The 13919-nt window shown below is 39.7% G+C and overlaps 1 protein-coding gene across 1 annotated transcript in view; it reads right to left on the reverse strand.

Moving 5' to 3' along the window:
* Positions 1–8734: 8734 nt before the first annotated feature.
* Positions 8735–13919, reverse strand: part of PREX2 (phosphatidylinositol-3,4,5-trisphosphate dependent Rac exchange factor 2) — a 250362-nt gene continuing 245177 nt past the window's right edge. Inside the window, exon 40 of the mRNA XM_018554229.1 lies at positions 8735–9217. Coding sequence (XP_018409731.1) covers positions 9172–9217 — 46 coding nt within the window. The 3' untranslated portion in view covers positions 8735–9171. The remainder of the gene's footprint in view (positions 9218–13919) is intronic.

Raw genomic sequence — 13919 nt, forward strand, 5'->3', positions numbered from 1 at the left:
ACTCTGATTATGGTAGCACGATACTGCCTGGACCCTCTTTCAGAGTTTGGAACAGAAAATTACATGGTTTAAAATGCTTAAATGAAATTTCGTTCAGAGTCTTATTAAATTATATAGTAAAAGAAAATGCATATTTTGGATTGTTGTCTGTTCTAGTGCTGCTTGAATTTACAATACTATTTGATGTACAGTAGTATTTGGCATCATTGCATTTGCCTTATTCAGAAGTTGAACATATGTCAAGAGCTAGATCTGTCAAACTCAGGTGAAACAGTGGGTCAGATTGAGACAACCAAGTAAAGGGGACCGCATTGCCTCTGCTGTAGGCAACATTATGTCTACTGAGGGCCGCACCTACATAATTCCAGAAAAAAACTATGGCACTTTGGAACTTAACATGTATCTAAACCTTGGAGCAAAAATCTAATATACTGCAGCTTACCAGTCCCTCAGAAGTGGTGGCTATATTAGCTTTCTCTTTTAGGCTCTTTGTCCTTTATTTTCATCCAGTGATTTGGCCAGGACAAAGTTTTTTAATACTGTATATGTGTAGCACCCTATTGGCAGGAGTGCTATTAAATTTAGTTATTGTCAGATTATAAGCAACCTGATGCTGATTTGTAGTCTATGTTTCCCCTAATCAGTCTGTCATTGTTTGCATCTGTCTGCTGCTGGGTGTACCCTCGACACAGAGCAGAGCAACCAATGAGAGATTGCTATGAGGAGGTATGTCTCCCTAGTCGATCACTGTGATGTTGATGGCCAGGGGTGCATGCTGGGAGAGGAGAGAGGACGCTGCTATGGACTGTCTGGGATGGCTGGGCCTAAAGCCTGGGGACTAGCCATGTGCTTACACTGAGGCCTGAGTCCAGAGGCCCAATGGTTACTACTACTGCCAAGGAGGAAGATGGCTGATGTCTTCTAACTTAAGTACTGCTGCACCAAGTGTTCTTCATGCTGTGAATGGAGACAGTTATTGCACCCTACCACTTAAAGGAGTCTACATCGGCTTGCATGATCCTGACCCTCAACCTCTCTCTCCCTGAAGTTCAGCAATAAAGTTCCTCAACATCACAACTACAACTAGACATCACTTTAATCGGTCACCATATAGGGTGGTAAGTGATTTTGGGTAAAGTGAATCTAGATACCCCTAGACATGGAGATTACGGAGCTGCGGTAAGCCATAGCAAACGACCCTGGGTATTCTCACTCTTAAGGTGTGCTGTGGATTCATTGACTGAGGTCCATCACAGAGGAAAGGCAGGGAGACCCATTACACTATTATATGCTGCTTCTTAGGGGGTGTGCTACATATGAATAAAAGCTGACCATTGTAAGCACCCTTATCAGTGTGTATGGTTTATCTCAACCCTCTAACTGCCACTTTTGTTGGACAGCTTGGTCTGTTAAAGAATGTTGAAAAATAACAGAGCAGACGAAGCCCTCCTATTCTTTACATCCAAGAAAGATGCCATCTTAGCCTTTGTCTAGATCTGCAGTTGCCATGGTGCTGCAGATAAGCTATGACACCAGCCATTTGAGGGCTTAAAAGTTGGGTTTAGAGCTGACATATGTAAACTCACAAATGGAACAGTTATCACCAAAGGCATACATTAAATAAAACTATTTTCGGAAACAGTTAAATCGGTGGGTTTAGTTCCGCTTTATGGCAAGGCCAACTGATTGTTATTCTCTGATATATATAGTAATTTTTTACTTTTGTAGCTCTGAGGGACTGTAGCTGGAGTTCTAAAAAATGATTGAAACTAAACTCTTTGTAGTTCAAAAACCAGACTTGCAGATGTGTATTGTTGAATCACATACCAGACAGGCAACTATTTTATGATCTACATTAGCAGTCTCTGGATTGAAAGACATGCTGCTAATGGGTTTTATGACATCCAATTAGGCATTTACAACATGATTCCCTTAAGAACAGTCATCAGCGGGCAATAGCCTGCTATATGCTGAGTTTTGGGTCACAGGAGGACATTAGTAAATATTCTCCTGTGACCCAAAAAAGGTTTGGCCATAGTTCTCTTTTAACTGCCAGAACCAAAATATTTTAATATTCCATAAATCCTGTTATGATAACAACACATTTAACACAAGTGTCTAACCAGATATGCGTGCCAAATATGCCTATGCTATGATGTCTAGAGTAATTCTTGTTTTTATGTGAATACGATTCAACGTTTCTTAAGCCTACAACTTTACCTTTCATGTTAATTATTCTGTTACATTACATTACATTCTATTGCAAATTTGAAGTGTAATTATAACAAAGTAAAGATTGTATTAAAAAAAAACCCATAGTGAATGATCTGTACAATGTTACACGTTGAAATGCTTTCTAAGAGCTCCTGCTGTGCTCAGGTTTTTGCACAGGAACCCCTCTCATCACCATTCCCTTCACTGTCATGGGGTGTAGTGGCAAGAGGAGTGTTAGGACCACGAGCCAGTCCATCCTCATAACAATGAGATATAGGGGCTTTTTTCAGGTTGGGACTCTGAAATGTCCCCCAACATGGTTCTTGAATGAGAAGACTCAGAGGCATCTTCCCTTTCACATTAAAGTCACACACTATCCTTAGCATTTATCACACTCAGTCAGTGACATGGAGGATGGTGAGGTCACTGGGGCTTTCAAGCAAAAAATTCTCCCTGTTGCCCGCCAAATGGGATTTAGAATCCATGTTCTTCAAAATGCAGGAATTTCAAGAGGAACATGACTAACCTTGACATCTTCCTATATACATCTTTGGCCATCCGCGCTTGTGTTTTTGTCACTACTTTACATGTCTGTTTTTTTTCTTTATACCAACTTACCACTTACCCCCACCCTGAGACAGAGCTGTCATACACTCTCTTCCTTATTATGGTACAGATCAACTTTGAATCACTTACAGGGTTATTCACTAAAGGGTGAAGAAGGGTTTGGAGAAGGCAGGAGAAGTGAACAATCTAGGCCAAATTCTCCAATTCAGCTCACTTTCCAATTCAGCTATGTTGTCCTAGATTGTTCACTTCTCCTGCCTTCTCCAAACTCTTTTGTAAAAAACCCTGTCAATGTTTAAGGACTTAATGAATTAAGGCCTTAAGGTAAGTAGACTGTGATCTGAGGGGCCCGGGGAACTTACATGAGTATCGGCCGACGGCTGTACAGGTGACTGGCAGGAGGTGGAGGCGGCCGGGCCCCCGCAGCACCGGAGGAAGCCGGGGCCCGCACACTCGAGATCCTCACCTGGGGTGCTCTCTCTGTGCGGGCGAGTAGTGGCGGCCATCTTTAAACCTGGCAATTGCCCACATCTAATTTAATATATTGCCGAAACGGCAATATATTAAATGAAAATAATTCCCTGGTGGTCCAGTGGGGAATCAGTATGATCTGCATCTCTTGCTGATGCAGATCATACTGATCGCTCCCTCGTGGTGCCGTCAGTGGCACAGGCAGGGAACGATTAGTAGGTCTGCATCAGCCTGAGATGCAGATCACACTGATCCTACACTCCACCATTACTACAATCCCCATGTGTCATACTGGAGCCCAGGAATGCAGCCCCCTCCCTTCCTGAAAAACAGGTAAGCAGAAGAGGGGGACATTTTTTTATTAACTATTGTTATTAGTTGTGTGTGTATGTGTGTTTTTATTGTGTGTGTTTTTAATGTGTGTGTGATTTTTTTTTTTTATTAATAAAGCTATTCATTTTTTTTAACCACTTCCCGCGGGTTCATGTAAATGTACGTGCTCCGCTGGAAGTGGTTATACCAAGAATATGGCTGCTCCTTGTACCGTTTTAAGGCCTGTTCACACCAATTGCAGTGCGTTCCGGCCGGAACGCACTGCATCGCATTGCGGCCAGCTCACTTTTTTGCTGGGCTGGAGGGGGCGTGGTGGGCCATTGAAGTGAATGACACTGTAGCCACGCCCTCTGCAGGCACATTGTCCCTGCAGTGCGTTCGGGTGCGGTGCGATCAAAATGCTGCAAGCACTATTTTGATCGCACCGCACCTGAATGCACTGCAGACACAATGTACCTTGCGATCCCGTGCGGGCGATCACATTGCAGCCAGAGGGCATGGCTACGGTGCCATTCACTTCAGTCGGACCGGAGCGCACTGCTTATGGTGTGAACTAACCCTAAGCCCTGCGTCCAGTAGACATGTGCGATTCGTTTCGGAAAAATTCGTTTTCAGGACGAAATTAGTTAGCGGTAGTCTGTACACATTTTCGTTTGTGGACGAATTTTCATTGCAGCAAAGTGACAAAAACATTTGTGAAAACGGAAATGAACATTCGTACCGAATACCGCTAACGAATTTCGTCCAAATCCCTAAAAACAAAATAACACAAAAATCCGAATCAAAACAAGCTGAAACGAAACAATTTTTTTCTCGGTGCACATGTCTAACTTACCCTCTAATGTCCCCTCCCCCCACACAGTCACATCAGTCTCTGTACAGAGGAGCTTACACTCTAATGCCCCCCTCCCCACAGTCACATCAGTCTCTGTACAGAGAAGCTTCTCTGTACAGCATTGCGGTATATATGTATAATAATAACAACAGTGACTGGCCCAGCATGGCGGGGGGGGGTGAGGTGGTTGTTGCGACCGGGCGGTGCGGGGGCCTAAAGCCGTGTAAGGGGCCCCAAAATTTCTGAAGGCTGCCCTGCCCATGGTACAGAGGCTACAGGCATGACAGAGTTAAAACAATAAATGCTGTATTATTATTTATAAACCTTAAAAGTCTTGCATTGCTCCTTACATTCTATAGGGTTTACATAGGTTTTAAAAGGAAACACATTACGGGAATTAATTTATCAGAACTGGTGCAGACACAATCGGAAGCAGTTGAACATAGTAACCAATCAGCTTCTCTTTCCAGTTTGTTCAGTTAAGCTTTGAAAATGAAAGATTGAAGCTCCAGATGATGTTTGCTCCAGTTTTGATAAATTACCCCAGTGTATTTTCAGTGAGCTCCTAATTTAGGTTATTTTTGCAGTTTACCATAAAGTAATTGTTTACATTGTAAATGTCCATTATTTCATACTTTGTATTGTATTAGGGTATATGTATAGTCACAACAATTTATTTAAATTTGAATAAACTATGGAAGGAAAAGATCCCCTGACATTTTTTTGATGTATGTGTCCTTCCTCTGTTCATTTACCCTCTCCATTTATCCTGGTGATCAATCTCAGGTGATGGTAAATACAAAATGTAACAGTTATCACCACAAAAGGAATAGAGGGTACACCTTCTAATGGGGACCCCTGTTCCAGTAACAGCTCTCTGTCGACTTAAAGACTATATGGTTCTTTTAGAAGATATTGCAATAAAAATGTTCAACACATTAAGGTCCTGGTCAGCAAAGCACAGCAAGAGGCAATACATTTTTTTGAAGAAAGTAATCCAAAGTAACCAGTTGTTAGTTATATATTAATCAGTGGAAGATTAATTCTTATTGATTTTGCAATGTAAAAATCTGCACTTATTAGAATAAAATAAATCTTCAATTAAATTTGCTAAAAAAACTTTTAAAAAAATTGATTTGAAAAATATTGTTTTTTGTTCTGAATAAAAATACTGTTTTTCTTTATGTTTAATGGCCAGGACACAAACATTTTCAAAATATCTTTTCTTTTTTTTTAGGCAGGTAAATATAAAGTATAACATATTAATATTTTGCATCCTTCTTTAGCAAGTTTTCACATTTATAATTGTCACTATGCTTTTACAGTGCAGAAAGAAGCCCATTGTTTACACAACTCAGTGGGGTTGATTTACGAAAGGCAAATAGGCTAGTCACTTTGCAAGGGAATTTTCACTTTACAAGGTAATTTTCCCTTCACACAAAAAAATACCCAATAACGTGCAAGTTTAAATTATTTTTTTATTTTAGGAAACTACTGCACACTACCTTAAATGTGTAGTTCTTCAGAAACATCCCATTTAGATTCCTACATCCTTTTTTTTTTAAAGTGTTTTAAACAGCATTTCTGAAACAAATGAAGTGTTCACATACCTTATTGATTCAAAGTTTACATTTGATATATCTTTCCTTATGTGCAGTTGTATCTACTTGATGCATACTCACCCTCACCTATATCATATATTCACACATGTGCTTAGGGAATACAAAATAAAATAAAATAAACTTGATTAAACATATTTTTTAATGGCCAGACAGTCAGTATACATAGTTGAAGACTGTTTAGAATGAATTGTAAACAGTTGGGTGCATTCAGTAGCTGCCTGTTTATAATGCACTACAGAAACATTTAAAAAATCATAGATAGTTATAAAACATTTTTCTGCTCTTGCCTTTAAGACACATCTAGGCCTGTTCTTTATTTATGACAAAATATTAGCTTTTTTTGCTACATAGAAGGCCAATTCCACTGCTGGTATTTACCCTGCACATGTGCCTCCTCCACCCAGTTTGCTTACCATACCCCTGAGAAAAAAACAGTACTTCTGGGTAGGGAGAACATGTGATTAGTACCCCAGCCTTCCACAATACAGTGCTTGGTGCCTGACCAGTCAATCAACAGCACCCAATCACTGTGCAAGCAGGAGGAGGGTCCTCAACCTTCACCTTCAGCCAATCACTGCACCTGAACACTTCATGTGGGAGTAGGAGGAAGGTCCTTTGCCCTATGCAAGCTCTAGCTGAGATCCAACCCAACATTTACACAGGGATTATTGGAAAGGTGAACTTAGTGGGCAGTAGGGGTAATGAAAGGGTAAGCAAAAGTACCAGCAGTGGAGAAGGTCTGTTAAACAGGGAATCAGTTAGTTTACCTTCAATATACCAAGGCCACTACTTACTTATTCATTTCTTGGTGACATGTTGTACAAAAATTCTACTAGATACTAGTTACAGTTGTTTTTATACACAACGTCCTATGTGCTAGATACATATTAACTTTACATACATTTAATAGGATATAAATAACTATTTTATAAAATATATATGGAATGGCAAGCTACAGTATTTTTCTTCTACAGTAGAAATAAAAACTATAGCTACACAAAAAAGTATTTAATAAAACACTTAAAACACACCCATGTGTGTTCATAGCAGTAAGAGGGATACAACTTGTAGATTTGATTAGATGATTGGCTAATGGGTTAATGGCCTATGTACATTATTTACATCATTTTAATAAAATGTTTTTTTTGTAAAACAGATGTAATTATTTTATCTGATAAATATGGAAACGTAAATTCGGAACATTATCAGATCATATGATATTTAGAACCAAGTCAACATAACTCAAGGTGGGGAAATTTATCAAAACGGGAGTATACAGAATCTGGAGCAGTTGCACATGGAAACCAATCAACATCTCTCTTCAGTTTGTTTAGTTAAGATTTGAAAATGAAAGCGAGAAACTGAATTTATGGGCAACTGTTCCAAATTCTGCCTGCTCCAGTTTTGATAAATTCCCCTCTATGTGTTTTTTTTTCCAACACACAGATGATTTTCAGTAAAATAAATCTACACACTGCCTTCTTTTGCTTCAGTTGGCTAGTAACAGGTATTGTAACAAGTGTTATTTACGCCAGTTTCAGTATGGGTATATAAAAAATACAATTTTTTTTATTTTTAGGTGTAAAGTTTCTTCAAAGGAAATCTGTTATATGAGTAATATGGAGGTTGCTACTGTTGCTCTCTTTTAATCTAAACACGCTAGTTGCCTGACTCAGAACAAATATGTAGAAGTCAGGTGTTCTGACTTTTCTCTCATGTTAATAATCTGCATATTTGTTCTGAGTCAATTACTGCAATGGCACAAAGTTTTGAAGCCAGAAAGTCAGCATAACAGCCAAGCAAATTAAAGAAAAGAATGCAATCTTTTGTGCTGAGAAAATTATATATACCTAACCTCAGCTGCCAGCACATACTGTGATTATCTCACTTTCAAATACATTCAGTTTACTGCACAGCCAGGCAGCTGGTATTTTGAGGAAAAGAAATCAGCAATGGCAGCTCTCTTATTCTTGTTATGGCAAGTATCTGTAAAGTGCATGTAAAGCCACTTTTTAGCTTTAGATAGATGAGGGGATGGTTAAAGCCCATCAAGTTATTTTTTGCTGCCTGGGTCCCACTGGGGAGAATTACTTTCACTTCCTGTCCCCATTGAAGGACTTTCTCTTTTTTCTTGATCCGGTGACAACTCAAAACATTAGATTTCCCCACAATTTCTTTCTCTGTTACACTAATCACCAGGAAAAATAGAGGTATAAATCTCCCCAGTGTGGACATAGACAGCAATAAAAAGCTGACAGAAGTTCTAACCATTCCTTACTCTAGCAAATCTAAATAAAATGTTGCATTTACATGCATTTTAATGTAATCATATTTTAGATTAAATTGTCATGTAGTACACTTTGCTTTGCCTTTAAATCAAGACATTACAAAATTTGGACAACTATTAATCCAATGTGAATTAAAATAAATGCACAGAGAAATAGATTAACAAAGCGTCTCATGGCCTAAGGTTAAAGTATAACATTTTGAGTATTGTTAATATAAAATTACTTCCTATATGTATAATACCTAACAGTGACATTTTCATACCATATTATTGCATGTAAAATTGATTAATGGAATCCTTTATTGGAGGTGTCAAAGAGCCTTACATTATCAACACATTAGTCTTTTAATTAAAAATAAACATTAAATGTTCCATCTCCTTTTGAAATTATTTGACAAGCTAAAAAATATATTTAATTTTTATTATTGAAACGTCTCTACGCCATGTTTTTGTAAGTTTGTTATAGAGAATAATGACATATATAACATATGTTGCTGTTTATTGATAGCAAAGTAGGTACAAAGGTTTCCTTTTTGTAATATAACATTTCAATTTTTACTGATAACAATAATAAAAAAATAGGTCCTGTTTATAGGTGAAAATTGATATGGATCCACAATTGAAATTCTTTCATTGTACAGTGTCCTTCTTGAATTTTTTACAACACTTAAGTGCTTCTTCCAATGGGATTCCAGTGTACAATCTATGCTGCTGGTGTAGTCTTTGTCCACACGACTAATGCAGCATTTTGGTCTCTGATAGACTTTATATGTACATTTACAAGAGCAGTCCAGAAATTAGTTTTGATTTTCGTCATGGGTTTCTTTTCAAGGTGAGTGTATTCAGGGCTCGTCATCAGCAGGTGGAGGCTGGCATAACTTGTATAACCTATAAAAAAATGAAAAAATAAGTAAATGAGATCAGTATCAAACAGTGTGTGAATATTATTTACTATGGATATTGTGGACCGCTTATAATAAAGTAAACCTATAGTGTTTCAAATACCCTTATTACAGCAATAGTATCTGTGCTATAAGGAATAGGTAAAGAAAAATGACCAGTGTCAGTGCCAGATGAAGCTTGGGAATTGACAGCTGAGGCAGCCTGATCATCTACATTGGTAGAAAGCACACAAACAGTTCCTCATGCGGGTATTCAATTTCTCCTAATAACATACATATTAACTGTAACAGTGTGGGACCTTTATTTTTAAAGATGAACTTAGGCTGGCAGGACCAAGGGGTCTATTCACTGAGCTGCCGAAGGCAGCCGAGTGAATGACCGACCTGAAGCGAAGTGAACTGAACGCTGTTCGGCTATTCACTTTAGGCTGGTACGGCTGATTTCAGCAGTATATCGGCTGAAATCAGTCGTACATCGGGTGGCTCCGCGTAGCTTCGGGTCGGCCGAACATGCTGAAGGAAGTGCAGAAGGAGTTCGACTCAGCCGATCCAACATCTGGATCGGCTAAGCCGAACCTCCGGCAGGCTACTCGCTGCTGTTCAGGCTATTCTTCTAGACGTCGAACAGCAGTGAGTGAATAGCCGAATGCCGCTGAGCGGCATTCGGCTCGGCTGTTCTACTCTGTGGGACCGAGCAGTACAGAAAAATTGTTTAAAAAGTACAAAAAAATAAATAGAAAACGATTGTGCGGAGCTAGCAGTTACAGCTAGCTCCGACCAACTGTTTTCTATTGGCCGGCGGTTCTGCTGCCGTCAAAAAAAGAAAAATGAAAAAAATATTTTTTTGCCATAGGAATGCCTTGCTAGATTCCTATTGGCTATTTCAATTTCCAATAGTAAACCAGCTATAGCACCCGCCCTCTGTTGCTGTCAATCACTAGTAGGGACCTGATGGAGAACTGCAGCAGTGGGCGGGTGCAATAGCTAGTTTGCTATTGCAAATTGAAGTAGTAATCTAGCAAGGCATTCCTATGGTGATTTTTTTTTTTTTTTTTAATTCTGAGGCCAGCCAACGGCTCCGTGTCAAAAGAAAAAGCAGTGTTTCTCTCCTAGGCGGCCGGGAGCAGGAGACTCCCGGAGCGCCCGGAAGAGTTAGCCTGTCTGGAGATCAGTGTCCCTGGTTAGCTGGTAACCAGGGACGCTGATCTCTCTGCAAGTGGCCAGAGCAAGGCATAACATCACGGCTGGCTCCGCCCAGCTGTCAGAAGCAGACTGTCGGCCGGCCGTTTGGCCAGCTGCTGCTTTCACCTCTGCTCGGCATATGCCTTCAGCTCAACTGAGCCGCCCGGCCGACTTTTTTTTTATAGTTTTGGCTTGTGTTTTAAAACATTTGGGCTTATCCAGTTACAGCATACATGTTAACAAGTTTGAAGTAACTAATGGGAAATCCTCTTTATGGTGTGCTAAAGCCATAGTTACACCATTAGGCAGTTCATAGACATAAGAGAAAATTAACTTGATCCATCCGTTTTTTGATGATTTCATCTCTGCCATTAATGGCACATACTAGCTGAGATCTCTCAGAGGGTCAACATCATTGGGCCATTTGGAAAACCTGCCCCGATAATTCCTCTTTTAACCTAAGATAGGCCTGCACCACCCTCTTCCTCCCCAATCTAAACTTGCTTTATTGGCAGGGCTGACCTTGCACGTTTGTAGTGCTCTGGGGATTTGATACTCTAACAATGGCTGGATTGTGCCTGCAAATAAATCCGCCATGTAATGTCTATAAGATACCCTTATTTAAGAGGACAAAAACCTATGTGGTCTTTCCAAAAACAGACATGTGGTTGTCAGATATGGGCTGCCTACCCTTTGCTTATTCATAGCTTTTTTTTCCACTTAACCAAATCAGCCTATCAACAATCCAGCGTGCCTGGAGGGGACTGATATTAGTAACTAGAATTGCATATGTTACTTCTCTCTGTTCAGTCATCAGCTCTTTAAAGGAGAACTATGGGGTCAGTGTTTTTCCCCATAGTTCTCCTTAGGGTAACGGGAGGACACAAACTAGCGTCCTCCCGTTACCCTAAGCTCAGTATACCGCGAGCTACAGCTCGCGGTATACTGAGACGCCGCAGCCAGAGCGGATCCCGACTTAGACGTCGGGATCCGCCCAGCTACGTTAGTTACAGCTGGCTCTCCCTATCTAGAGGCAGAGCCAGCTGTACCCGCCCCCTCCCCCGGTATGTGTTCGCTTACCTCCCGATCTACTGAGCCGACCGGTCGGCTAGAACTTTGAGGTGAGTGAAAAGCACTCACCTCATAGTTCTCCTTTAAAGTGGCAAAATAAAACAAAAATGCAGTACTTCTTTCCAATACATAAGCATTTCCTTATGTTTTGTCTCTTTAAAAATGCTGCAAGTATAGTACATGTTATTCCAGCAAGAAATCCAGTAAGTGCCTAACTTTCTCTCAGTTACTTCTTTGTTGCACTGAAATGTCAACCAGTGCTATTAGCCCTGCATGAGTCACTTCTATGGACTACAGAACATCTCTCCCTCTATGTTATGGCATTAAGAAGTTGGACAGTGGTTCTGTAGTCCAAAACAGAAGCACGCAGCCTAGGGTGACAATGCAAAATTCATGGATACAGTACACCAAGTGACACCCTAAGACAGAACTTGTGTTGCTGGCAGGATCACCAGGTAAAAATTATGAAAAAGAAAGCCTTAAAAAAGAGAACTATTGCATCCACCACATCTAAGGACTAGTAAACAGCAATATATTAAAATTTGTTCTTGGGTTTAAATACATTTTAAGTTCAAATGATTAAATGAAATCAAACATAGAATAAAACACAGGCATTAAAAATTATTCTAAAAATACTAAGTCACTCACATACCTTAGCTAGAAACTATTTTATGAATTTTGTTTACTTGCTATGTGTTATTTATCTTCTCTCCATAAGCACAGTATCTAAAAGGTCTAATATATTGTACTTTATAAATGTTTTATAGGAAACTTTTTACATTTACTGAAATGTGAAATTTCAACTGTTCTTTAGTATACTGCGCCATCTACTCTACTGCAACTCTAAGCTACCGCTGAAGTGAATCAATCAGTGTTCTCTAGATGCCCGCACAGATGGCGAGAAATAAAAAGAAAACCATCAAAAGACTGTCTTGTCGACCACATGAAGGTGAAACATGAGTGCTGGGTATTCACTGATGATATTTCAGTTCCAGCTATTTTTATTGCGCAGATTAATTTCTAGCTCTCTGATAAATACTACTTTCTGCTTCCAGTTCTCTAATGATGGGCTGTGTTATGAAAATGTCTGCCATCCTGTGGTTATTTAATAAGAAAACCCACTAAACAGTGTTTCTCACACACAGGTGTTGTTAGTGCCCAAAGTGTACTTCTCCCAGATCCAGAATCTAACAGGCATAAAGCTAGGCATACAGACATCACTCCTGTGAATCAGCTGGAAGCCTTCTTCCACACCAGTTACACCTATACATGCACGTCTTTGATCCGAGTTGAATATATCTACAATAATAATAATTTATAATTTTATCAATGTTGTAGCTGTTTTTAATGCCATATAAGGGCAAATTAATGGGTTTTCTGGTGCTTTGCTCTGGTACTCTAACTATAGCCAACCAGCTGCTTATATTGACCTTCATTTCGCTCCCCTATCTGCTCTATTCAGCTGTGGGGGTGAAGAGATTAAGCTCTGTGCACTGCAGATTGAGGTTTGGGGTTTACACAGGGCTGAGGTCTCGCTCTTAATCCCCATGTGACATCACTGGCAGTCTAAATCACCAATCACAATGTTTCACATGGAAGGAAAGGCAAGGGGGTCATATTATCCCCACAACTGGAAGTTCTGGGTTTTGTACATTATTTCTCGTGGCCAAACAGTAATGTGGAGGAGTGGAGGATAGGTAAGTATAAGCAACCTGTTGCTGTGACCTATAAGAGGATAATTTCCCCTTGTAAACTACACCAAGTTTTATTGTTGATACCATTCACTGAGCACTCCATCCACTTCAAAAACAAGATGAGATCTCCAAAACCAAATACCACTGTATCGCATTGAACTGCAAAGTAGCTGCTTAGTATTTTTGTTGGATTTTCTGTCATTTTCATTTTTCTGGCCTGCTAGCTAAATCCCTATAAATATCAACTTATGTTCCGAAAAGCACTGCATCTCTGAGCTTGTGCAAAATCAGGCTAGTGTGTTCCCTGGTTCTAGCACCATGATCTATGAACCCACTGAAACATCAGCAACATAGAATGAAACAAAAGAGGCAGGTTACACACATACTGTATGTGTGAACTAACCTGCAAGAAAACCTGTACAGGTAGCCCTCAATTTACAATGGGGTTAAGTTCTTGAGGGAGTGGTTGTAAATAGAAATAGAAAGTGGTGGTAAATTGAAAGCCAGTATATAATGTAAGTCAAAGGGAAGCGAGGGAATTATGTTCCAGACCTTTCTCAAAATTGTAATAAAATACAGGTACATTATATTTAAAGGTGCTGCATGAGCTCACACAAGGAGATTTAAATACAATGTACCTATATTACATTACTTACGTCAATTTATGTCAATGAGAGAGGCTTGGAACCTAACTTCCTCACTTTCCACTGACTTACATTATTTACTGGGTTTCAGTTTACA

This window comes from Nanorana parkeri, unplaced genomic scaffold, assembly GCF_000935625.1.
Source record: "Nanorana parkeri isolate BGI_ZX_2015 unplaced genomic scaffold, ASM93562v1 scaffold147, whole genome shotgun sequence".
Classification (NCBI taxonomy): Eukaryota; Metazoa; Chordata; class Amphibia; order Anura; family Dicroglossidae; genus Nanorana; species Nanorana parkeri.